The sequence below is a fragment of the Frankliniella occidentalis genome, unplaced genomic scaffold (assembly GCF_000697945.3).
Source record: "Frankliniella occidentalis isolate FOCC.00 unplaced genomic scaffold, Focc_3.1 Scaffold16, whole genome shotgun sequence".
NCBI classification, from domain to species: domain Eukaryota; kingdom Metazoa; phylum Arthropoda; class Insecta; order Thysanoptera; family Thripidae; genus Frankliniella; species Frankliniella occidentalis.
The window spans coordinates 2,344,348-2,365,709 of NW_026267146.1; the positions used below are offsets into that span (position 1 = coordinate 2,344,348).

A 21,362-nucleotide genomic window follows, 5' to 3' on the forward strand; every position below is an offset into this window, starting at 1 on the left:
TTCAGCCCTGCTGCGGCCAGGCAGCAGGACGCCGGTCCTGGACGGAGCCGGGACGCGGGTCGGAAGTAATGCATACTGATATCGCAAATTAGGCGCCGGCATGCAAAATGCAACGCGGCCCTGGGTTGTCTGGGCCTTTACGTGCTGCTATTCACCCTCGCTGCGAAAAGAAGAAAGGGCGGTAGAACGAGGAGGGGGTGGAGAGAGAGAGAGCGAGAGAGAGGATCACGCAAGGCTGCTGCAAAACAAGAACAACACCGCATCTTTTATGTGCGAGGTTTTACAGGGAGGGCCCAGGAGGAAACCGGACCAGTCGGGGCAGAGCTAGAGAAGGCGACCAGGATGGAGAGGAGGATGAGGAGGAGAGGACCTCGCCGGGCGGACGGCCGCGGAGAAGATGCGAGGGAGGGCGAGATGGAGAGGATGGGAAGGGGGTCCATCCCGCTCCTTCCTCCTGGCACCACCGCCCCGCCCGGCACCACCGCCCCGCGGACTGTAAACTAGAATGGCGGCTTCACATGTATAAATGATGGCGAAAAGCCCTTCCTCCTCCTCTACCACCTCCTCCGCCTCATCCTCCCCTTCTTGCCCCGAGAAGTCAAGGAGGGTGCGGAGAGACTTGCCCCTGGAGCAGCGAGAGGGTATGGGTTGTGGGTCGCCTTGCTTTGGTTGCCTCGTGGCCTCGGCCGCCGCCCCTGCCCCTTCGCCCCTCGCCCGGCGCTCTGCTCGCCTCACATTTAACACTCAAGTTATCGCGCCAGTGTAAAACTTGGATGGCAGCCTGAAATATTCACACGTGAGCACAGAACCCCCCTGCCCCTCCCCGCCGCACCGAGGGTCGTGAGGACGATACAGTACTATAGCACCAACCTGGGCAGCCCCCTCGTAAGGTGCCCCCGACCCCGACCCGAGAGCGCTCTGCGCATAGGCAACTGTTCGCAGTGCGGTGAGGTGAGGGGAAATGTTAATTGCTAACCTGTTCCTAGACCCTCTTGGACCCATCACTCGCTAATGACTAATGACTTCCCTTACACTCGCATCTTTTTCGATTATTGGAACCGTTCCTTGAACATTCCTCCCGCGGCTGCCCTCGGGTTGGCCGGCCAGTGCGGGGCGCCCCTGCGCCTGCGACAATCGTGCGATCGGTTTCTATGGCCGCGCGGTCCGCCGCTCGCCCCGCCCAGCCCGTCCCAGTCGCGCCTCATCACGCCCGTCACGCCCGTCACGCCCGTCACGCCCGTCGCGCCCGTCGCGCCCGTCCGCCAGGTGGCCGCCGTGCTGTCACGCGCCGCGCCGTCGCCGCGCCGAGACGGCGGCGTCGTCGCCCACTGGCGCGCCCATGAGTCCGCCTAGCGGCCGCCGTCGACCTCCGCGGCTGACCAGGGCGTCATGTCGCAGCCGAAAACGGTCAAGAAGAAAGCGGGCGACGGCAAGGGCGGGGCGCGCGGCGCGCGGCACCGTAGGCCGCGAGGTGCCTCCGCGGGCGGGGCCGCGAGCACAGGTGCGTAGTGCGGGCGGCGTGGACGGGCGGGCGGGGCTGGGACGGCGGGGTCGGCGGGACGCGCCGGGGACGCGTCACCATCACTGTTCATGTTTCGCCAGGCGACATCACAGCGGGCTTAACCGTGAAAGCCAGCTCCGTGGAAATCAAAGAACCGTAAGCATTACCGTCGAGTGGTTGGCTGGTTGGCCTTACCCCGTTCAGCGCCTCAGCCCCACGCCGCGAGAAGCGTTCCTCACTATGCCGTGTCGGCCGCATCGAGCACAGAGGCGCAAGAGATCGACCTTGTCTGAAATCGGCCTAACCCATCCGGTGGTCTGCCTTGTCCAGGGTTCGCGCCGTCGTGCAGAGAGATGACCGCGGGGCTGAAGGCGGTGGCCGGCGTGGCGCTGGGCGCGTCCTGGAGCCCGTCGCCGACCGCTCGCGGCTGGTTATACACTACGCCAACGGCCCGGCTCAGGTCAGGTGGGCAGCGGGGTAACAGGCTGGTCACCGTACGTCCCTGTGCCTGTGACGTGTGTCGTGACACGAGATGCTTCAGGTCCCCGATGTGCTCGACGACGCCGAGGCCGCGGCCGAGCTCCGCCAGCTGCTGGTGGTGGGCCACCCCGAGGCCAGCGCCGCGCTGCTCCGCATCGTCGACGGCCTCGGCGGCCTGTCGCGCCTCACCGAGCTGTGGCTGGTGGAGGCCGGGCTGCGGGACGTGGCCGTGGTCCGGGTGTGCGTGACGCTGGAGAAGCTCGTCCTCAGCACGAACCGCCTGACCGAGCTGCCGGACCTGGCGCCGCTCTCGCGGCTGCACACCCTCTGGCTGCCGGGCAACCGCATCGCCCGCGTCTCGGTGCGTGTCGAATGGGCTGCCTACCCACCCGGCGCCAAGGGTGACCGTCCCTTCGTCCTTACCCACCTTGTCCTTACCCCTACACTGCTTGCAGAGGTTGGCGAGCCTAGTGGCACTGGAGGACCTTAACCTGGCCGACAATCTGATATGCACCCTGCGTAAAGCGCTAACGGGATGCAAGCGGCTGACAACGCTCAACCTCAGCGGCAATCCACTGGCCAGCTTGAAGGCGAGTCCCAGAACCCAGGGCTCGTCTCTTTACGAAAACTCAAGTGGGCAACAAAGTCACCGGAACTTGCCTTTCTCTCTCCAGGAAGCGCGCCACCTCTGCGACGCCCACGCGCTCCGCGTGCTCAGCCTGGCGGACCCCGTGTACGGCGTGACGCCCATGGCGCGCCTCTGCAACTACCGCAGCTGCGTGCTGCTGCACCTGCCGCAGCTGCTCTACCTGGACGGCTTCTCCGTCGAGCCGGAGGAGTTAACTCAGCTCAAGGTGCGGGGAGGGGTCTCGAGGGAAAGGCGTAGCGTGGCCTCGACGGCGTGCTCGAGAACATGACGACGGCGCGGTGCCCCCAGGAGTTCTACGCCGCGGGCGGGCGGCACATGAGCATGCTGCGGCGGCACGCCGAGGCCCGCTACATGCTGGCCGTGCGCATGCTGGGCCGGGCTGCGACCGCGGGGCTGCAGCGCCTGCGGGACCAGTTCTTCTACTTTGGGCAGAAGCAGTGCGAGGTACGCAATCCCTCCGGGAAGACCGAGCGAGGATTTCGTCCGTCAGTGCCCATTATCGTGTTGCCAATATGATCACTTTGGTGTGGTCAGCACGTCACGAGGCTTTACCGTTCTCGCTCGCACCTGCAGGTGCAGCACCGGCGCGTGGAGGAGGTGGCCCGCCAGCTGCACGCGCAGCAGAGGATGCGCGGGTACCTGCACCGGCTGGGGGTGCCCGCCACGCCGCCCAGCCCGAACCCGCCCGCTGAGGAGCAGGAACAGGAGGCCGAGGACAACCGGGCCGCCCTGGAGAACCTCGTCGCGCAGCTGACGCGCTGGACCGAGGACTTGGACCTGCAGCTCGACAAGCACCGGGCCGATTACGACGTAAGCCCGAGAAAGTTGAAAACCTCTCTGCAGCGGGAGCAGTCCGTGACTTGAGCACGTTGCAGATGTCGTTCGCCGAGCTGGAGTTGGAGCTGGAGAGTGTGGGCAACGTGGCCATGAGCGTGCACCCTCAGGGCAGCCGGCTGGCCAACGTGTGCCAGAACCTCCTCGACCGCTTCTCCTGCAGCTCCCAATTCGCGTGCGCGTCCAGAGTTAGACATGAGCACGGACATCGCTCGAGTTCGGCACCACACGATGCCCGCCGTCTCTGTCCCCAGTAAGTGGCAGCTGCGGCGCGCGCGCGTCCTCAGGGTCACGCACGTCTGCAGTCGCGGCGCCGAGCTCGTGGAGGGGTGGCGGCCGGCGGAGACCGACCCAGAGGACACGGCGGCGCGCGTGGAGGACGCCGAGGAGGACTCCGGTAGCGCTACGACCAGCCAGGTAAACCCGGAGGAACAAGAACAAAAATAGTCGGTGGTTCATTCTCGGCCACTCCCGCCACACGCACTATTGGACCACATCTCAGGCGCACTTGAATGGGCAGGAAGGTCGCAAGGGCAGCCTGACACCGAGCACGACCACCTTGACCTCGTCCGCCACGGTCGTCGGCGCGCGATCCCGCCGCGGTAGCACACACACGGGCGGGAATAACAGCTTCCTGGAGGGTGACGAGGCGCCGGCCGGGGTCGCCGCCGACGGCGTGGAGTTAGCCAAGACCGCGGAGAGCGTGGAGCACCAGAGTCGCGCCTCATCACGCCCGTCACGCCCGTCGGCGTGGAGTTAGCCAAGACCGCGGAGAGCGTGGAGCACCAGGACTGCGGCTCCCTCTTCCAGCTGCTGTGCAGTCCGGCGCGCGAGCTCCGCTACGCGCCCTGGCCCTTGCACATCCTGAACTACCCCGCCCTTGGTGAAGCCGAGGTTTGTTTCCCGCTCGAGGATCGCTCGTGGAGTGCTCGCACCCCTGTCAGACCCTCGTCCTCTCGGCCTGCAGGAGCCCCTGCTCGTGTCCAACTGCCTGGCGCTGGCCGACTCCCAGTGGCTCAAGCGCCACCCGCCTCGGCCGAGCAGCATCCGCAGGCTCGCGCCCCTCGTCCGCCTCAGCAAGGGCACACGGCTGCGCAGGTTGGTGTCCCGCGGGGCCGAGCCCGCCATGGCCGCGACTTCCCGCCCCGACGCTAACCGGACGCCAACTCGCCTGCGTCCCTAGGACCGCGGCGCGGGGAGGGAAGAGGTCCGTGGAGCCCGACGACAAGCAGTGTGGCATGTACCGGGTGCTCGGCCCGCGCCCAGAGCTGCTCTTCCTCGTCGAGTTCCAATACGAGTGCGTCGACGACGAGGCGGCCGACTATGACGGCCCGGACCAGGGTATCGAGGAAGGGCTGCGCCGCATCGCCCCCTGGTGGAAGGACGTCCGGGCGCCGGCCTCCGTCAAGCACCCTGTGCTGGACGAGGCTCTGCTGGCGCGCTGTGTGGCGTGCAACGACTGGGGGCGACTCACTGCCGTCAACCTGGCGGGGCGCGGCGTCAAAGTGCTGGGTGCGTGAGGTAGTCGTGGCCAATATCGGATGTCATGACTTTGTCGATGACATGACGCTACTGTTCTGACGAACAGTTCAAGCTGATCGCCTGACCAATCGCCTTGATTACTACCACTAGGTGAACTGCCCCTGCTGCCCTGCGTGTCGCACCTGGACCTGTCCTACAACCAGCTGGGGTCCCTGGGCTCGCTCTACGCTTTCCCTAACTTGCGCAGCCTCAACCTCTCCTTCAACAACTTCGTCACGCTGGTCAACATGAGGGTAAGCAAGGGTGCTAGTCCCCCCCCCCTCCCTTCGATACGCGCGCCGTCTATCCTCTAGGACGTGCCTGGCATTCCAGGACCTGCCGCACCTGGAGAGCTTAAACCTGTCCTGGAACAACATCCGTCACCTGCTCGTGGTGCTGCGGAGCCTCAACAAGCACACGGCCGGGCTGCGCTGCCTGCAAGTGTGCCACAACCCCGTGGAGGACGTGCTGGAGTCAGCACAGGGGCGTTACCTGGCCGCGCGCTACCTCCCGCGGCTGGGCGCGCTGGACGGCGAGCCGGTGCAAGCGGGGCCCGTGTTCCTCGAGCCGCCGCCGCCGCCGCCCTCGGCGCCGCCCTCGGGCACACAGTCGCCCGCCCACAAGCAGGGCGCGCCGTTGAACCGCGTCCGGTCCGGCCACTCGCCCGCGGTGCGCCACCCGGCCGCGGGCCCCGCGGGCCGCCCGGCCTCCAGCCGCCCAGCGTCCGTCCGCCAGTCGCCGTCGCGGCAGCCGCTGCCACCCCCGCAGCCGACGGCGCAGCCGCAGGAAGAACACCTCCCGGGCAAGCGGGAGTGCGGGCCGGACGAGCTGCGCCTGCGATGGCGGGCCGACATGGGCAAAGAGGTCAGCAATAGAAAGAACATTACAGAAGTTTGGAACATTCAAGTCAAAGTGTTCATTGGAAGTACAAGAAAAGTTACATTTTGGACTGTGAACGTGTCCAGAGGGAGCAGGACGGCGCACCCGACTGCCTGCAGCCGGACCGCTACTCTCTGAGCGCCAGCGGCCGAGGCCTCACGCACGTCCTGGACCCCACCCTCGTGCCGTGGGCGATGGCGATGGCGGGGGCGGCGGCACCTGGGGCCCAGATGCATCCGGCGGCCACCACCTCGTCGACCTCCTGGCTTGGAGCGACGCGATGGGCCGACTTGAGTAACAACCTGCTCGGGGAGGGAGGGCTGACGCATGTCCTGGCCTCCCTGCCGCACCTCCTGCAGCTGAACGCGGCGAGGAACGCCATCGAGGCGCTGCCCATGTCCTGCTTCCAGCACTGCCCCGGCCTCATCAAGCTGGACCTCAGCAGAAACTATCTGCGCGCCGTGCCGCTACTCAAGCCCTTGCAGAATCTGCAGGTTGTCCTTTATCATCCTCACCCGATCAGAGTGTCTCAGGCCCGTGACGTGAAGCAGAGCCTCGTCACGGACCGTCGTTTGTCGTTGCAGTTCCTCGACCTATCGAGTAACCAGCTGCAGTCACTGTGCGGTCTGGAGGAGATGACGTCACTGCGAGAGCTACACCTCGCCAACAACTACATCCGCACTCTGCAGGAGTTGCAGCCCGTCCGCAGGCTACACCGCCTCAATGTTCTCGATCTTACTGGCAACGACGTCTCCGACGACATAAACTTCAAGAAGTTTGTGATCTTCCACCTACGTAACCTCGAGGTATACCTTAGCCGCCTTCGTAGTCTCTTTCCCGTGAGTGCGAGGCTCTAACAGCGCTTTCGACGTGTGTAGAGCGTCAACGGCCAGGAGGTGATGGACGGCGACCTGGTCGCCGCGCGGGAGACGTTTGGCGGCTGCCTGGACAGGGACGCGCTGCTGACCCAGTACTCGTGGAGGGACATGACGCACCTTGTGGAGCTGCATCTGACGAGCGCCGGCTTGCGGCAGGTACTTCTTGCAGTGACACAGTTCTATACGGGACGGAAAATGGTCGAGAGATATCACATAAACAGAGACGAGAAGCGTCCATATTTTGTTGAGTCGGGGGGTGGTTGTTGACGGTGGCCTGCCCCCGCGGCAGGACCCCCTGCTGGCTGGCCGGCGAGCGACGCGCGGCCCCTTGCTGGGGCCCACGAGGCCCGCGGGGGCGCACGAGCTGGCCACCTGGCTGGTGCGCGGCCCCGGCCCCCACGCGGCGCCCTAGCCCCGCCTGTGGCCCCGCCTGTGGCCCCGCCGCGCTAGCTGACGCGACTGTTGTTTCGCTCGGAAGGTGGACCTGCCCGAGCAGCTGCTCCCCAACCTCGAGGTTCTGGACCTCAGCCACAACGACCTCTGCTGTCTGTGGGGACTGCGGCGCCTGCCGCGCCTCGCCGTCCTGGACTTGGGGCACAACCAGGTGGGGGCGGCGAGCGGGGTGCCGACGAGCGTATACCACCGTACCCGCCACCCTGCGTGACTAACGCCCTCCGCTCTCCCCGAAGGTGCGATGCTTGCGCCCACCTGCTGCCTCGGATGCCTCCCCTCGGCCGCGACGAGGTGCGGCGGGCCCCGAAGAACATGTCGCGTTCCCCACGCTGCACACCCTCTTCCTGGACCACAACGGCCTGTCGTGCCTGGCTCCACTAGAGCTCGGGAGTTTGCGGCGGCTCAGAACCCTGTTCCTGCAGCACAACCAACTCGACTCTCTTTCGGGTGAGGCCGGCACTCGGACGCCTGTGAACTGGGCGGAGGCAGGCCTGCCACACACTGCTGTCCTTGGGTGGCCTACCCAGCCAGGGGCTTGCACTGGTCTCTGCTGCACAGGGCTGGGTATCTTCGAGCTGCGGGGACTCGTGCTGGACGGCAACCATCTGGAGGAGGCGACCGTCCAGCAGGCCGCCGAGGCTGGACTGCTGCGCGAGGTCCGCGACCTGCACCTCGACGGCAATCACCTGCAGGGTCTCGGCTTTCTGGGCGGAGCCAAGGGCGTCGTCAAGCTGTTCGTCGCCAAGAACAAGATTGCGGTAAGGCGCTCGCACGACGGTGAATCGGGTGTGACATTCTCGTGTAATGTACGCTGTGATGGACCGGGTGAGTCCGACAGGATCCCGGAGAGCTAGAGGGGCTCCGCCTGACGCAGCGCCTCGCCGAACTGTGTCTGCTGGGCAACCCGGTGTGCCTTCGCCCTCGTCACTTCGCCTTGATGAGGGAGCTGCTCCCCGACCTCCAGCTGCTCGACGGCCACCCCATGGACCTGTGCAACTCGTGCCCGACCCCCATGCATATCCCTCTCGGTTGGGGACCCGCTGGTGACAGGCCCGCGGCTGAGAAGGAAGCGAGGAAAGACATTTTTTGTGACGGGTAGATTTTTGCCCGTTTGACTACGTGTTTTGTTGAGCGTTTTTGAGGAACAATATGCAGTTTGTAATAGTTATGATAAGTGATATTTGTGCTGTATAGTCCTGTTTTGCAGGTGTCAAGTATATTTTGTTAAGAGTATTCAGATGTTATAGACACTGAATATTAATGGAGTTGACAAACTAAAATAATACAGTTTTGATTTTGTTTTAAATTTATTTTGCTGCTTACAGTCTTTCAAAAAACCTCAAATGATATTTTTCAACCACAGCTATTTTTCATAAAATACTTCTGGGCTTTAGTCCTTTCTTGCAATATGCTTATTATCTTCTTTACAAAGGAGAGCATACATAAAGTTTCCCGACTCAAATGATGCATATTCACACACGTATATCTCATAAGTACGCAAGGACGAAATCAATATCCCACACTGCATTGAAAACAGGCTGTTAATACATTAGTAAGGAGCACAACACTCAAGCTATCAATTTTTATTAAAATATTTTTCAAAACTATTCACAATAACCAATACGTCATAAGAGATGTGATCCTGATCATAATCACTAATATCAAGCCCCTCCCATACATTACTTAAGAAAACAAGTTTTTCTTCTTACAGACACAAGTATGTGTCAAAGTCGCATGTAAGTATGTAATAAAATGGAAAGCATATACTCTATATACTCTGAGAGAGTTTTTGTAATGATGACAGTGAAATGAAATTGAATTCATTTACTCTATAAATATTACAAACACTTCATAATTTTTTCAGTGTACATGAGGGGACCAAATAATCACACTCTTTGAGGACATCCTCCAAAAAAAGGGATTCAGAGTTCACAAAACGCGAGTGTGACAAAAAGCGGTACCTCATTGACTTTGTGAAGCTTACCGAGCATACAAATCCTGCTTGTAGTTTGTGAACTCAGAATCCATACTAATACTTGGTAAAAGGTTTCATGAAGGGTCCTTTTAAAATAACATAACATGAACCTTTATCTAACAAAGCTTTCAAAATAGTAATCACAGCTTTAAATACTTTCAGAGGAAATTCAGAATGCTTTTTAAGCTACACCTGGACATCATAATACAACAAAAATTACTTTGGAATGTTAAAATACAAACCAACAAACCAAAAGTTGAAAACAGAACAAAGAGAACAGAAGTGTTCGATACTGAAATGCAAAAGTAAGAACAAAACTGAGGTAAAAATTTTACACTTGCAAAACAACAACAAAAATAAAAATCTAAATACATATTAAAATTTACTGCAATCAGGAGTGGAATTTTCTGAGGGATACATGGCAAGGCAAAACAATATGATGTAAAATTCAACACAGTGAAAGAGACTTGTGGAAAATCCGTTTATAATGCAAGAGATCCATTTCCACCAACCAATTCAGGCTCAGAATCGTCTCAGATCTAAACACTTTGCACAAAATCCACATTCAGTCTTATTTTTCTGCAAAGAAAGAAGCAACAAAACACCATTTACCATAATTATCAAAAAATTCCACCACCGCAACATGAGCTAGGTTAACTAAAATACAATCGGTAAATGAATTTCATGCAATACACAAAAACTTGGTAACCATAGACTATCTCTAAACATCTGCTTTAGTCAGATTTGTAGTGGGGATGATGAGGACACAGATAGTTCCATTCCAACCCATTAACAAAGGAAGAACAGCACGCACAGTACAATTAACTACATAAGTATGGCAGTGTTGACAAATCAAAACAATACTTGATGAAGAAACATTGATATCCATGTTACAAGTATCAAATAATGTTCATGGAAGGGACCAGATTGGCACATCGGCAACAATGTTCAAAAGGTTTTCACCAAATGAACAAAATTGCAATACTGTTGTATTAACTTATTTGGAAATCAGAGTAAAATCACAACATTCAAAATCTTGAGGAATACTAAAATACATAATGCACCCTAATTTCAATATCTGTTTCCATGTTTAAAATGAAGTTTCTGTAGCTGACTTGTAGAAAAAGAAAGATTGAAATAATAGATATCTAACTGCTGTTCAGAGCTGAATAACTGAGCAGATTCATCTTATTTGTGGACATCCTTTTATGAAACAGTTGTCAACCTCTGTTGACCACCATGACACATAGAAGACTAAAGTCCAATGAGAGAAGAAGTACTGAAAATTTTAAAATGAATATGGTGCACTTCACCATAAAACTGGGTTTTTGTGAAGAGCAACTTTCCTTAAGTACAGACATAACATACTGTATGATAAAACAATAAACTAGCATAGTTAAGGCAGTAGTGAATGGCAAAATATATAAATCATTTATCATGTCAAAAGTGAATTCCATCCTAATTAATAACAAGAGACAGCCATAAAATTGAAGGTATCTTTAAACTATGCAAAAAGCAGCACCAACAACCAATTTCAGCAAACCATGAAGCATACTAAACAAGCAGATTAAACTTCAAAAACACTTTTGACACCACATACCGGACAGAAAACAGAAGAAATTCTATGCCTTCTTGTAAGTCACTGTGCATCTCATTAGTTCTGGCAAATATCTAAGATGAGTGCTTATGAGTACTATACAGCCCGTACAAAAATTACAAGGCATCATCTTTACTTTTTCATCAGAACCAAGTAGACTCAGATTTAGTACTCAATAGCTGGGGGATGATATAACTACCGGTACTGAAATGTCAAGGTTGTGATTCTTATTTTTGCCACTATAGTTTTTGAAAGTACTTTGGCACTTTAATATATTGTATTTACTCTCATATTTTTCCAGCTTGATTTGAGACTTTAGTAATGTCAGATTCTGGCACAATAACATAAAAAATGAGGAAATTTTTTGATTTACTCAAAAGTGGAATGTAGACAGTAACTATCAGATCAGACAAAGAGAAACATAGAGCATTAGAGACTAACATCTCTGATGTGACTAGAAGCTTTGATAGAAAATAACAGGCTCAGACAATTTAGATACTTTGGCCCCTCTGAGGAGACTACTCTTTTAACCAGCTGTGCCTCATTCCAAATGCTTCTGATTCCTTTCACCAACTCACCGACCAAATCCAAAATAACTCTTACACTAATTTTTCTCCAAGGAAAAATTACCTCTTTCATGATAAACAAGAACACTGGTGCAATTTAAAATAACTTGGGCACAGCCACTAAACAAACCAGCAAACATTCCATAACATCTAGAAGTTTGTAAGTCTCTATTTTATCACAAATTAATATTTAAAAAAGGAAACCATCCACTTTAACATTTGGACAATTTTGAAAAATTACATCAAAAGTGCCAACGCTGAAGTGTTTGATTTGGGCAGACATTCTGTTCACTCAGGCCATTACCATGACTAATCTTTGAACTAGCTGTATCTGGGTCCTCACCTGTGGAAGTAGGACCCAACATTGGCAGCAAATGTGCCAAGGGTTTGAGATCTGATGTAAAATCTTGAGGTACCAAGATCCACTTCACAAAAGGTGGCTGAAGTTCCACAGTTTTCTCAGGAGCACTTTCACTTTTATCTAAGTTTATGTGGGTGACAGCTGTTGATATTAAGCCATTTGGGGTACGGGAGAGTTTTTCAAAATTTTCTGCAGAGCCACTTATTTCTATATCGTCTCTCTCTCTAGATGTGATATATTTGGACTTAGCTGTACTTGGGGAAGAGGGACTACTGACATCTTCACAATCTAGAGCACCACTATCTTCAAGTGAAGATTTATCCTCTTGTTCTGTCTCATGGACCACATCAGGCACATGTTCATCATGGCCATCTGTAAATGTGGGCACTGCAAACTGGCCTATTTGGACAGCCTTAGCAGATGCTGCAAGATAGTGGTTCCACTGTTGTTGTTCAACAGCAACAACGCGCCGTCTGATCCATTCAGGGTCTTCCGGTGGGTTTGGACTAGACTGTGAAGTCCACACTCCATCACTGATCTCAAGGCAAATTTCACTATTTAAACTTGGTGGAAGGTAAGTTCTTCCACTTACCATAAGTACAGGGTACACATCTTCAGTAACATAAGTACGTGGATCTTTACATGGAATATCTGTTGTGATTGTGGAACTTTGAGGTCCACCGCAACAGCACGATATCCGACAAAGGTCAGGACTGCCGGGTATTTTGTGCTGTGTGCGCAGGCGAGACGGTAATTGATTTTGCAACTGGGGCTTTATCCATGCTACGGAGGAATCTCCATAGCACGAATCTTCGGTGGAAATACTTTCAGCCTCTGTGCGCTCACTGGAAGCAGTAGAATCAGTTTGCACTGAATCTGACCCTCCACTGACCGTCTCACCTGGATCACATCGTTATTGGATGTGATCCCCCATTTGAAGTGGTCGTCATCTGAGATGTATCCCTCGAGAGCCCACAACAAGTATGCAGCCATTGAAATCCCAATAAGCAGTCATATGGAAAGCCATATTGGTCAGAACTACCACATACTCTGAGAGGGCAAATAGGGTATACACTGGAAAAGAAATATTTCAATTGATACACTAAATTTTACAATAGATGAGAAAATTGAATAATTTAAACTGTACAACTTTCTCTTACCTCCTGGCTCACAGTAGCTGTTGTGTCTTGTAAACCAGTAAACGGCCATTAAAGAAAATGAAATATTTATGCAGAGGAGTCTCCACTTAGTTTTTAACGATTTTCTATCCAGATCATCAGGGGGCATTGACCGAGTACGGGAAACCAAAACACATGTGAGCACCATGTAGAGTTCCGAAGAAATCAAGAATATTATAAAAAGTTTTTCATGAGCAGCTGTAGAAAAAGTAGTCATAAGATTCAGAATTTGAGTACATTCAAGTTTTAGGAGACTTGCCTTCAGAAATACTTACGATAATTGTCACTGGAAGAAACAAAGGTGAGACCAACAAGAGCAAGATTTTCAATAACCGTCAACCAGCAAGCAACAGCAGCTAAGGAATGAGCCCACTTATACAGAACTGCTCTGTAGTAACTGTAATACTTGGAGGCAACCAGTAGTCTTGGGAGAGCATGCGTGCCAATGGCTGTTCGCCACACATCTCTCTGAGGGCTAAAGTTTCCAATCGCCGCAGATATTGAAGGTAAATAGTTGTCAACCTAGAATAAAAGAAAAAAGAAATTCAATAAGATAAATTCACTTTTAAAATCTTCACTGAAAATACTATTTTTAAAAACATATAAAAACACACCAAAAAATATCTTACCTTGCAATGAGTGAAAGTTGCTTTGTCAAAGTTGAATAGGACAGACCAAATAACACAAAATATAAATGAAAAAAATGGTAAGCTGACAGTAATCCATGCCAGCTTACCAAATGGGATGCGCAACCAGGATGTTTGACGCTTCTCCTGCACTAAAGGCAAGTATCCCATTGCATTCATTTTGTAACCTGTTCAAACAAAAGATGAAAGAGAGAACAAAAATTAGAGTGCAAATGTGTTATTTTAAATTTTAATCTGAAGGAACTTATTAGTGATGATTTCATTCAGGCTTCAGAAATGAAACTGTTGCATGCAAGAGGCTTGGTTTAAATTTAGACAAAGAGAATCAAATTTAGTTGAAAAGATTAGAAGTGGTTTTTAACTTGATGAAGGTAAAGTACACAAATTGTTCTGATAAGTGTGGAATAAAATTTTATTCCTTGAGAATATATCTCTACAGATATTTAGCAAAGAACAAAGAGAATTCCCTACATGCTGTTGAAAGTAACCATGATATGCAAAACAGAACAGTAGCATAGAGGTGTTTCTTTTTTTATAAAGTAGGTGTGGCTAACACAGTCCAAAATTATAATGCTCATGGTCAGAAAATGGTTGTTCAATTTAGTTGTTACAAGTCTATGAAAAACAACATACCTCATAAAACAAGTCCAGCAGATGAATCAATCCAGCAATACGTGGCAAAGATCTCCGGGTCGCCAGAATATCAGCAGTTCATGTTGCATAGGCGATGATCAAGGGATGTGGTAGACAAAGGTATTTGTCCTCAGAAAAAATACGATCGTGGCAAAAATTTGTTGTTTCATTCTTTCACTCATGTCTTTCACTCATCCAATAACTCAATTTCAACCCTTCCAATCTCAACAGAATTTTGGGGCAACAAACCAAACAATTTTCTAGCGAAATCCAAGGTTAAATGCTGTATTTTAATCTATGTCTCTGGGCTTAAATGAAATACTTAAATTTAATATCTGTTTTGATACTTGTTCTCTGTTACTACTGCTCTACTCGTCTGCTGTGCCACTGCCTTTGAGAAATCGACCAAAACGGTAATTTTCAGAAAAATGCAAAAGTCCCTAGTAATTTTTTTTTAATTTTGTAGAATACCAGATGCTGAAGTCCAAGCTCAACGAAATAATATTTATAAATAGGATAACTACTAAAAAGTAGGGATATCGGTCACACACCTCTCATTTTGCATATTTTTTCCATCAATTTCCCCTTTTGTTGTTGGTACGCTTGGTATTGTGTGTGGTGGGGGTATTTAACGCATCTGCCTCCGGTTCCGTCCACATTTCTTAAAGCCAGATTCTCCCATTCTGGTGGGCCGAGGCGTCGGACGCGCACGGTGAGAGCTCTTGATTATGTGGAATATTGTCCTTCAGTAGTTCTATTTTGTATGTTTTCTAAGTGTTCAGAGCATCGTTTTCTAGTATTGTCCATAACACACAATTAACTCGCGTTATTTCTTGGCAGCTTAGTAGTTTTTATCTTTGATCAGTTAAGTTTCGCTCCCACGTTTTCCGCTTGCAACGTGGTCCACCAGTTTACTTTACCCATCATTTTTGCGTATTATTGTCCATTCTCGACTAACTTTGTTCGACTTTCATTCCGTTTATCAAGTCCCGCAGCCTTCCTTATCCCCAAATGTTACTTAGGTCAAATATTCTCATGTACCCTAACCTCTGCTCACGCCGGCCATGCCGGATCGCCATGTCACTTCTGGGATTTAATTTGTTTTGAAATTTCGTTTTGCAGGCCAAGATGGTGAACAACCGGATACCCTCGGTCTTCAGTAAGACCTATGTTACTCCCAGGAGACCATACGAGAAGGCTCGTCTCGACCAGGAACTTAAGATCATCGGCGAGTACGGTCTCCGTAACAAGCGTGAAGTATGGAGAGTCAAGTACACCCTGGCTAAGATCCGTAAGGCTGCCCGAGAACTTTTGACTCTGGAAGAGAAAGACCAGCGCCGTCTTTTCGAAGGTAAGCTTATCCTCCAGCACTGCATGTCACCTTCCAGTACACCATGTGCCATGCTGTAGCCTATTTTGTGGCTGGCCTCGTGCCTCCTGCTTCATGGGCAAGGACAGTATTGGCTGTACTTATGGAAGAAGATTAAGTTGCAACCCAACTGAAACGCTGCCATGGGACCTCTATCTTTATGTCTGATTGTGGTATGCTAAGGTTGGGGTACTACAACTAACTTTCAATTAATTTCATCAGTTTCACATGTTAGAACCCTTCAAATTTCTTACACCTGATCCGTTTAGTATTGAATTTTACATGAAGATTTTTAATCATTCCTGAATATGATGATCTAATTGAATTGACACCTCTTGTCTGAAGTTTGATGTGAATTACCATTATCTGATATCAGGATAACTATTTTCACTTGCTGTTCGTTATATTCTTGTCTTCGCACCTAACAATACTATTCCCTGCAGGTAACGCACTGCTGCGTCGTCTGGTGCGCATTGGAGTCTTGGATGAGTCTCGCATGAAGCTTGATTACGTCCTTGGTCTTAAGATCGAAGATTTCTTGGAAAGGCGTCTGCAGACCCAGGTGTTCAAACTTGGACTTGCCAAGTCTATCCACCATGCTCGAGTGCTGATCCGTCAAAGACACATCAGGTACATGGTGTATCCAATACTAATCATTCTATTACAGCTGGCTATCATTTGATAGTTCTGATTTTCTCAGGCGGATTACGAAGTGAAACCAAATTCACTCTTCTCCTGACTGATCATTTAGGCCACTTAAGTGGAGCTTGCTCCCTTAACGCCCATTACCCTGATTGCAACTTCACTAGGGCCACTTGGTCAGAGCTTGCTCTACCTATGCCTGATTGCATTACACTGGGAAGCATGCACATTGGAGGTATGCAGACTGTTCAAAGTACCTGTGCAACATACAATTCAGCGCCTCATTTATTGGGCAAGGGACTCTAAATCATTAGTTGTCTCTAATCGATGAGGCAATAAAAAATCTTTGTGTTAATCCCATACTGGATATATTCCTTTAATGATTCATAACAAAGATACACCTAGTCTTTAAATAGTTCACCTCAAGATCTGGGCAAGGGATGCCATGACTTTTCTAGAGCGTCTCTAATCCTTGAGGTGATAGTAAATCTGTGTATAATCCCAGTTTGGCTTTTATGCCAAAACTGATTCATGGCATATACATTGAATTCTCATTACTCTTGGGTGATTTCTCTGAATCGTCACTTTCGTGCTAATGTTTGGTTTGTTGTTTTTTCAGAGTCCGCAAGCAGGTGGTTAACATTCCCAGCTTTGTCGTGCGGTTGGACTCCCAGAAGCACATCGACTTCTCCCTCAAGTCGCCCTTCGGTGGCGGCAGGCCTGGCCGTGTCAAGAGGAAGAACCTGCGCAAGGCTCAGGGAGGTGGCGGCGGCGGTGGTGATGAGGAGGAAGATTAAGCTATGTGGAGCGCTGATGCTCCATTGTTTGAATAAATTTCTCCTTACACAATTTCTGGTTTACTGTAATTTTATCCTTTCCCTCAATTTCGAGAAATCCATAACTGCACTGACATCTCTGCTGCAAGACCCCACACTTATCAAATGATTGGAGAATACATGTTCGTGATACTCATTTTGCACTCGATGGAAAGTAGATGTGTTACGGATAATCATGAGTCTTTTAGAGGTGAACAAGTGTCTGGTTCCTCATGAATTTGTCATTTCATATTCGCTCTGGGCGATGAAAGATAAGATGCGTGTCTCGCGCTTGTCATAAATTATTCCCGACCTCTAATCCCACCGTCCTACCACAGCTGGAACCGGTGGGGGAACTCACTGCGGTTGCTGCCTCCGACAATCATGCTCGGCCTACGGAATTTGATTACGAGGCGAGCTCTCACATTCAGGACTATAGTAAGCATTAATTTCTGGAACAATTGTATGTCTTAGAAACTTGGCTGGGAAAAAGTTGCTTTGCGATTTATTTCTTGTGGGGGGTTAGGGTCGCGGACGTCAAGAACTTTTTGTGTTGTTCCACGAACAGGTTATGGACCCTGCGCGATCCCCTCCACTTTGTATATCTGTGGCTAGGTGATTTGCAGATTACAATGCCTGTATCCGTTAGTCCAGTCTTCCTCCATCGGGTTTCCCCACCTGAAGGCGGGTGGAGTTTGGTTGGTCTTGTTGCAAGGAAGTGTTGATACGGTATTGTACAATGAAAACAATTTTGTGACAACAATGACGTCTACGGCAACAGAGCTCTTTATTTCAGGAAAAGAATTTAGATTCACTTTCTATTCCGTGATCTTGCCGACTTTGTATTGATTTTCAATATTCCGCATATATATGAGTCTCCTACTTTGCTAAGAACATTTAGGCAGTCCGTAGATTGTTCTTGAACACTTCTCCTACTTTGCCACTAAAAAATAATTAAATGATAAAATTTGTACTCATATAGATGATTTGTTTCACCTAACTTTTAATTAATCAGAAGTGACAAAAGTTCACTACTGGATATGAGAACTGCAAAATTGGAATAGTTTTGATTATTTCAACGAGCTGTCTCATTTTGCCTTTATTTCTTTCCGCAGTAGCTGCTGCTCCCCCCAGGCAGACTACTGGATTCCCTTATCAACGCCTGTACTCGTTGCCAGTTAAAGTGTTTAACAATCGACTTTTAGATAAATTTCATATGATATTCAAAATGAAGGTATTACCATTTGCTCCATTGAATGCTCTATTTTTCCATTCATCCGTATCCCATATTTTCTTTTGTTCATGTCACAATTTTTACTTCGCTACTTTTGCGCCTCAATTTGCACTTTTAAACACAGTAGACACTTGCTGCAAATTTAGTTAATTCCACCTTCTTTCCGCACTTCATTTTCTTTTTCTAGTCGTTACCTTTTGCTGATTGATGGCTGCATGGTTTTGCGCTATTTGAGAACCTGCTTGACACTTTGTAACAAGCCTTTTTGTTCTGTACTGCACATTCTTCAGAGGAGGTAGATAAAAATGCCTGTCATTCATACACAATCAATTGCTATATTTTTATCCAAGGATTAGATCTGCTGTTGCGACACCTCTACTTTTTTTCCTCTTTCTTGTGTCTATGTATCTAATTGTAATTAATATTTATTTATTACAGTACTTTTAGATTTTATCTCAATAATTGTTGCTTAGCAATATTTTGTCATCTGCCTTAAATTTATTATTTTTCGTTTCTATTGTGCATGTTTATAATAAAACTAACAGAATGTGCTTCTCGAGATCTTAAATGAATTTTTTATGCCCCTCCCTATTGTTACAGTACTTCTTTAATTTTTATCTGACATACTTTCGACAGGCAACCCAGGGAAGTATTGGAGATGGTGTGTACCCATCATTTGTCAAAATTGTTGAAGTTGGTCCAAGAGATGGCCTTCAAAATGAACCCCTTAAAGTTCCTACCCATATCAAAATTGAACTCATAAACCGGTTAGCTGCTGCAGGCTTACGCACTGTTGAGGCTACAAGGTATATAATCGAAAGTTGTGACCATCTGATTTTGTCTTTCTGAGTTCAGCATTTGATGGTGTGACGTCTTCTCTCCCTAGCTTTGTTTCTCCTAAATGGGTGCCACAGTTAGCTGATGGAACTGAAGTCTTGAAGGGAATCGATCACAAACCTGGAGTTAGTTATCCAGTGCTTGTGCCAAATTTAAAGGGCTTAAATGCTGCAGTAAGTGTGCTTCCCTATAAAATTCATTTTTCATTTAAATTTTTGTAAATTTTAAAAATTACGTATCTTGTATTTTTTTTAATATTTTCTTTATATTTTAGATCGCTGCCGGTGCACAAGAAATTGCTGTTTTTGGAGCAGCATCAGAATCATTCAGTCAGAAAAACATAAACTGCTCTATTGATGAGAGCCTGCAGCGTTTCTCTGATGTGGTCCGTCAAGCTTTAAATCAAGGTTTGCGAGTGCGCGGATATGTGTCATGTGTGTTGGGCTGTCCATATGAAGGGAAAATCAGTCCGCTCAAGGTGGCCAAAGTAAGTTTCCACTAAACTTTACCAAAAATCTTGTTTCAATAATGTTATCTCTTTTATCTACTAATTAAATGGATAAAATCACTTCAGGTAGCTAATGCAATGATGGATATGGGATGCTATGAAATTTCACTCGGAGACACAATTGGTGTAGGTACTCCAGGTGAAATGGACACCATGCTTACTGAAGTATCTCGTTTAGTTCCTGTAAACAACATAGCAGTCCATTGTCACAACACATATGGTCAAGCATTAGCCAATATTCTTATGGCTCTGCAAGTAAGTAATTATAATTTTTGCAAGTTTTTAAAAATTGCCTTTTTCTTTTCTCACAATTTTGCTTTGTTTTTCCCCCCCTATTTTAGCATGGTGTTGCAGTGGTGGATTCATCCGTTGCAGGCTTAGGGGGTTGTCCATATGCTAAAGGAGCCTCAGGCAATGTTTCTACCGAGGATGTTGTGTACATGTTGCATGGAATGGGCATAAAAACTGGTGTCGATTTAGAAAAGCTTATAGATGCTGGGAATTTTATTTCTTCTTTCTTGAATAGGCCAACCTCCTCAAAAGTTGCATGTGCCTTGAGCAAGCTATGAGACAGGCCTGTCTCACCAGAAAATTTTGGTGAGACAGATTTAAGTACTTCTCTAGGAGTTGACTCATCAACTTGTGATGATTCTTCAAAAGAGTGTAAGGAGAATTATTTATCTCTTGGTGGCTGTGATGCTTCCCCAGTTAAAAGGGAAGGAAAGGATAAATGTGATTATGACCTAGATAGAAAAGTGTCTGCTTTTGGTGATCTGGATAATGATCATCCTACCATTGAAGTTCCTTATGAGAGATCTGCCTATCACCATTCAAGATGGTCCTTATCCCAATGTGAAGGAATAAGTTGTTGTGTTGCTTAATCTGTCATAGCTTGGTTGTTAAAGTGTTACTTCTATATGTGTTCCATGTGGTAATTAGGCTGTTGTATATTGTTGCAAAAGCAACAAACAAATTTTGGGACAATTGACAGGGTTTGAATCTTTATGTGATCAAAACAATTCATATTTTTTTTCTTATTTTCTTTTTACTTAAGTTGTATAGTAATTTTAAAATGATATCTTGCATTTTTGTGAATGGTAGATTTTTATTAAGCAATGTCTTGTTTTGAAGGATGTGAATGTTAGCTCATTGAAATTATTTTGTTCTTTTATAATTTTTATAACATTCCTGATATAGGGCTGTGCTGCTTGTACATTTTAATATAACGAAATTAAATTTAAAATGGAAAAGGGTCAAACAAGCTGTTCAACTTTGTATTGTTATTTCCTATTTCTATTTTACTACGTTGCACATTAACGCACCCTTTGCAATTCTTGGGAAGGGCATCACATATTTATTTCTCTCATCTTGAGTTACGTATGTACACATTTCAAAGTTTTGAGAAAAAATCTCGTGCAGACTTGGTTGTTTCACATGCGTCACTCTAGCGTCAGCGGTACCGAACGGCTCGTGGGATGCGAATCTGTTTGCGCAATTACCGGCCGGACCCAAGCGCCGAACACTGAGAGCAACCCATTCATATTCACGAGACGAGGTCAGTTTGTTTCTCACGATGATGATTTACTCGTCGTAGGTCTCTGGCAGTTGGAAATATTTGGGGGAAGTTTATGTTGAAAACCATGAAAACCTGTTGAATGATCGTCGTGAAGATAGGCCACACGCGCAAATTTGCGGGGTTGTATAGGAATAATCCAGAGAGTGCGTCGGCCCTCCTCCGGAAGGCGAGAATCCTCGCTCTGTCAGCTCATGGCGCCTGGTAGGGTAGGTAGGCAACATCTTGCATG

General features: G+C 49.0%; 4 protein-coding genes across 10 annotated transcripts; 3 read left to right on the plus strand and 1 right to left on the minus strand.

Moving 5' to 3' along the window:
- Positions 1-2,033: 2,033 nt before the first annotated feature.
- On the plus strand, positions 2,034-7,167 carry LOC113208259 (leucine-rich repeat-containing protein 9-like). The gene is made up of 10 exons (XM_052264152.1): positions 2,034-2,342; positions 2,437-2,863; positions 3,474-3,652; positions 4,432-4,562; positions 4,648-4,976; positions 5,097-5,239; positions 5,319-5,849; positions 5,951-6,358; positions 6,449-6,670; positions 6,743-7,167. The coding sequence occupies exons 1-10, from the start codon at positions 2,034-2,036 to the stop codon at positions 7,007-7,009; spliced, it is 2,946 nt and encodes a 981-aa protein (XP_052120112.1). The 3' UTR covers positions 7,010-7,167.
- Positions 7,168-12,620: 5,453 nt separating this feature from the next.
- On the minus strand, positions 12,621-14,552 carry LOC113209063 (post-GPI attachment to proteins factor 2). Its single transcript, XM_026426409.2, has 5 exons — positions 14,153-14,552; positions 13,502-13,686; positions 13,148-13,394; positions 12,855-13,070; positions 12,621-12,768 (listed from the first exon to the last, which is right to left on the minus strand). The coding sequence occupies exons 2-5, from the start codon at positions 13,676-13,678 to the stop codon at positions 12,641-12,643; spliced, it is 768 nt and encodes a 255-aa protein (XP_026282194.1). The 5' UTR covers positions 13,679-13,686; positions 14,153-14,552; the 3' UTR covers positions 12,621-12,640.
- A 160-nt stretch (positions 14,553-14,712) lies between these two features.
- Positions 14,713-17,012, plus strand: LOC113209073 (40S ribosomal protein S9). 2 transcript variants are annotated; one of them, XR_003303553.2, is made up of 5 exons: positions 14,713-14,864; positions 15,275-15,503; positions 15,965-16,151; positions 16,222-16,398; positions 16,783-17,012. XR_003303553.2 is itself a non-coding variant. In XM_026426419.2 (4 exons), exons 2-4 carry the CDS (start codon positions 15,281-15,283, stop codon positions 16,958-16,960), a joined length of 588 nt encoding a protein of 195 aa, XP_026282204.1. In that variant the 5' UTR covers positions 14,713-14,864; positions 15,275-15,280; the 3' UTR covers positions 16,961-17,012. The 2 variants fall into 2 exon arrangements, 1 of the variants encoding a protein (XP_026282204.1); XM_026426419.2 differs by lacking the exon at positions 16,222-16,398.
- Positions 17,013-17,249: 237 nt separating this feature from the next.
- Positions 17,250-20,818, plus strand: LOC113209014 (hydroxymethylglutaryl-CoA lyase, mitochondrial). Of its 6 annotated transcripts, none has more exons than XM_026426349.2 (8): positions 17,289-17,416; positions 17,547-17,707; positions 18,094-18,212; positions 18,849-19,018; positions 19,099-19,222; positions 19,324-19,536; positions 19,624-19,812; positions 19,899-20,818. In XM_026426349.2, the coding sequence occupies exons 3-8, from the start codon at positions 18,195-18,197 to the stop codon at positions 20,124-20,126; spliced, it is 942 nt and encodes a 313-aa protein (XP_026282134.1). In that variant the 5' UTR covers positions 17,289-17,416; positions 17,547-17,707; positions 18,094-18,194; the 3' UTR covers positions 20,127-20,818. The 6 variants fall into 6 exon arrangements, with proteins under 6 accessions (XP_026282125.1, XP_026282157.1, XP_026282134.1 ...); XM_026426358.2 differs by having other exon boundaries at positions 18,097-18,212; XM_026426372.2 differs by lacking the exon at positions 17,547-17,707 and having other exon boundaries at positions 17,255-17,416.
- Positions 20,819-21,362: the final 544 nt, after the last annotated feature.

Bases quoted from the DNA above. Each gene is read 5' to 3' on its own strand.
- LOC113208259 (XM_052264152.1), top strand. From the start codon at position 2,034: ATGCTTCAGGTCCCCGATGTGCTCGACGACGCCGAGGCCGCGGCCGAG. The intron at 2,864-3,473 runs GTAGCGTGGCCT...ACCTCTCTGCAG, and splicing joins AGGGGTCTCGAGGGAAAGGC to CGGGAGCAGTCCGTGACTTG. The intron at 6,359-6,448 runs GTTGTCCTTTAT...TTGTCGTTGCAG, and splicing joins AGCCCTTGCAGAATCTGCAG to TTCCTCGACCTATCGAGTAA.
- LOC113209063 (XM_026426409.2), bottom strand. From the start codon at position 13,678: ATGAATGCAATGGGATACTTGCCTTTAGTGCAGGAGAAGCGTCAAACA. The intron at 13,395-13,501 runs GTAAGATATTTT...CTTTTATTCTAG, and splicing joins CAACTTTCACTCATTGCAAG to GTTGACAACTATTTACCTTC. The intron at 13,071-13,147 runs GTAAGTATTTCT...CTTTTTCTACAG, and splicing joins TTCTTCCAGTGACAATTATC to CTGCTCATGAAAAACTTTTT.
- LOC113209073 (XM_026426419.2), top strand. From the start codon at position 15,281: ATGGTGAACAACCGGATACCCTCGGTCTTCAGTAAGACCTATGTTACT. The intron at 15,504-15,964 runs GTAAGCTTATCC...TATTCCCTGCAG, and splicing joins CCAGCGCCGTCTTTTCGAAG to GTAACGCACTGCTGCGTCGT. The intron at 16,152-16,782 runs GTACATGGTGTA...TTGTTTTTTCAG, and splicing joins ATCCGTCAAAGACACATCAG to AGTCCGCAAGCAGGTGGTTA.
- LOC113209014 (XM_026426340.2), top strand. From the start codon at position 17,363: ATGCTCGGCCTACGGAATTTGATTACGAGGCGAGCTCTCACATTCAGG. The intron at 17,417-18,848 runs GTAAGCATTAAT...TACTTTCGACAG, and splicing joins CTCTCACATTCAGGACTATA to GCAACCCAGGGAAGTATTGG. The intron at 19,537-19,623 runs GTAAGTTTCCAC...AAATCACTTCAG, and splicing joins GTCCGCTCAAGGTGGCCAAA to GTAGCTAATGCAATGATGGA.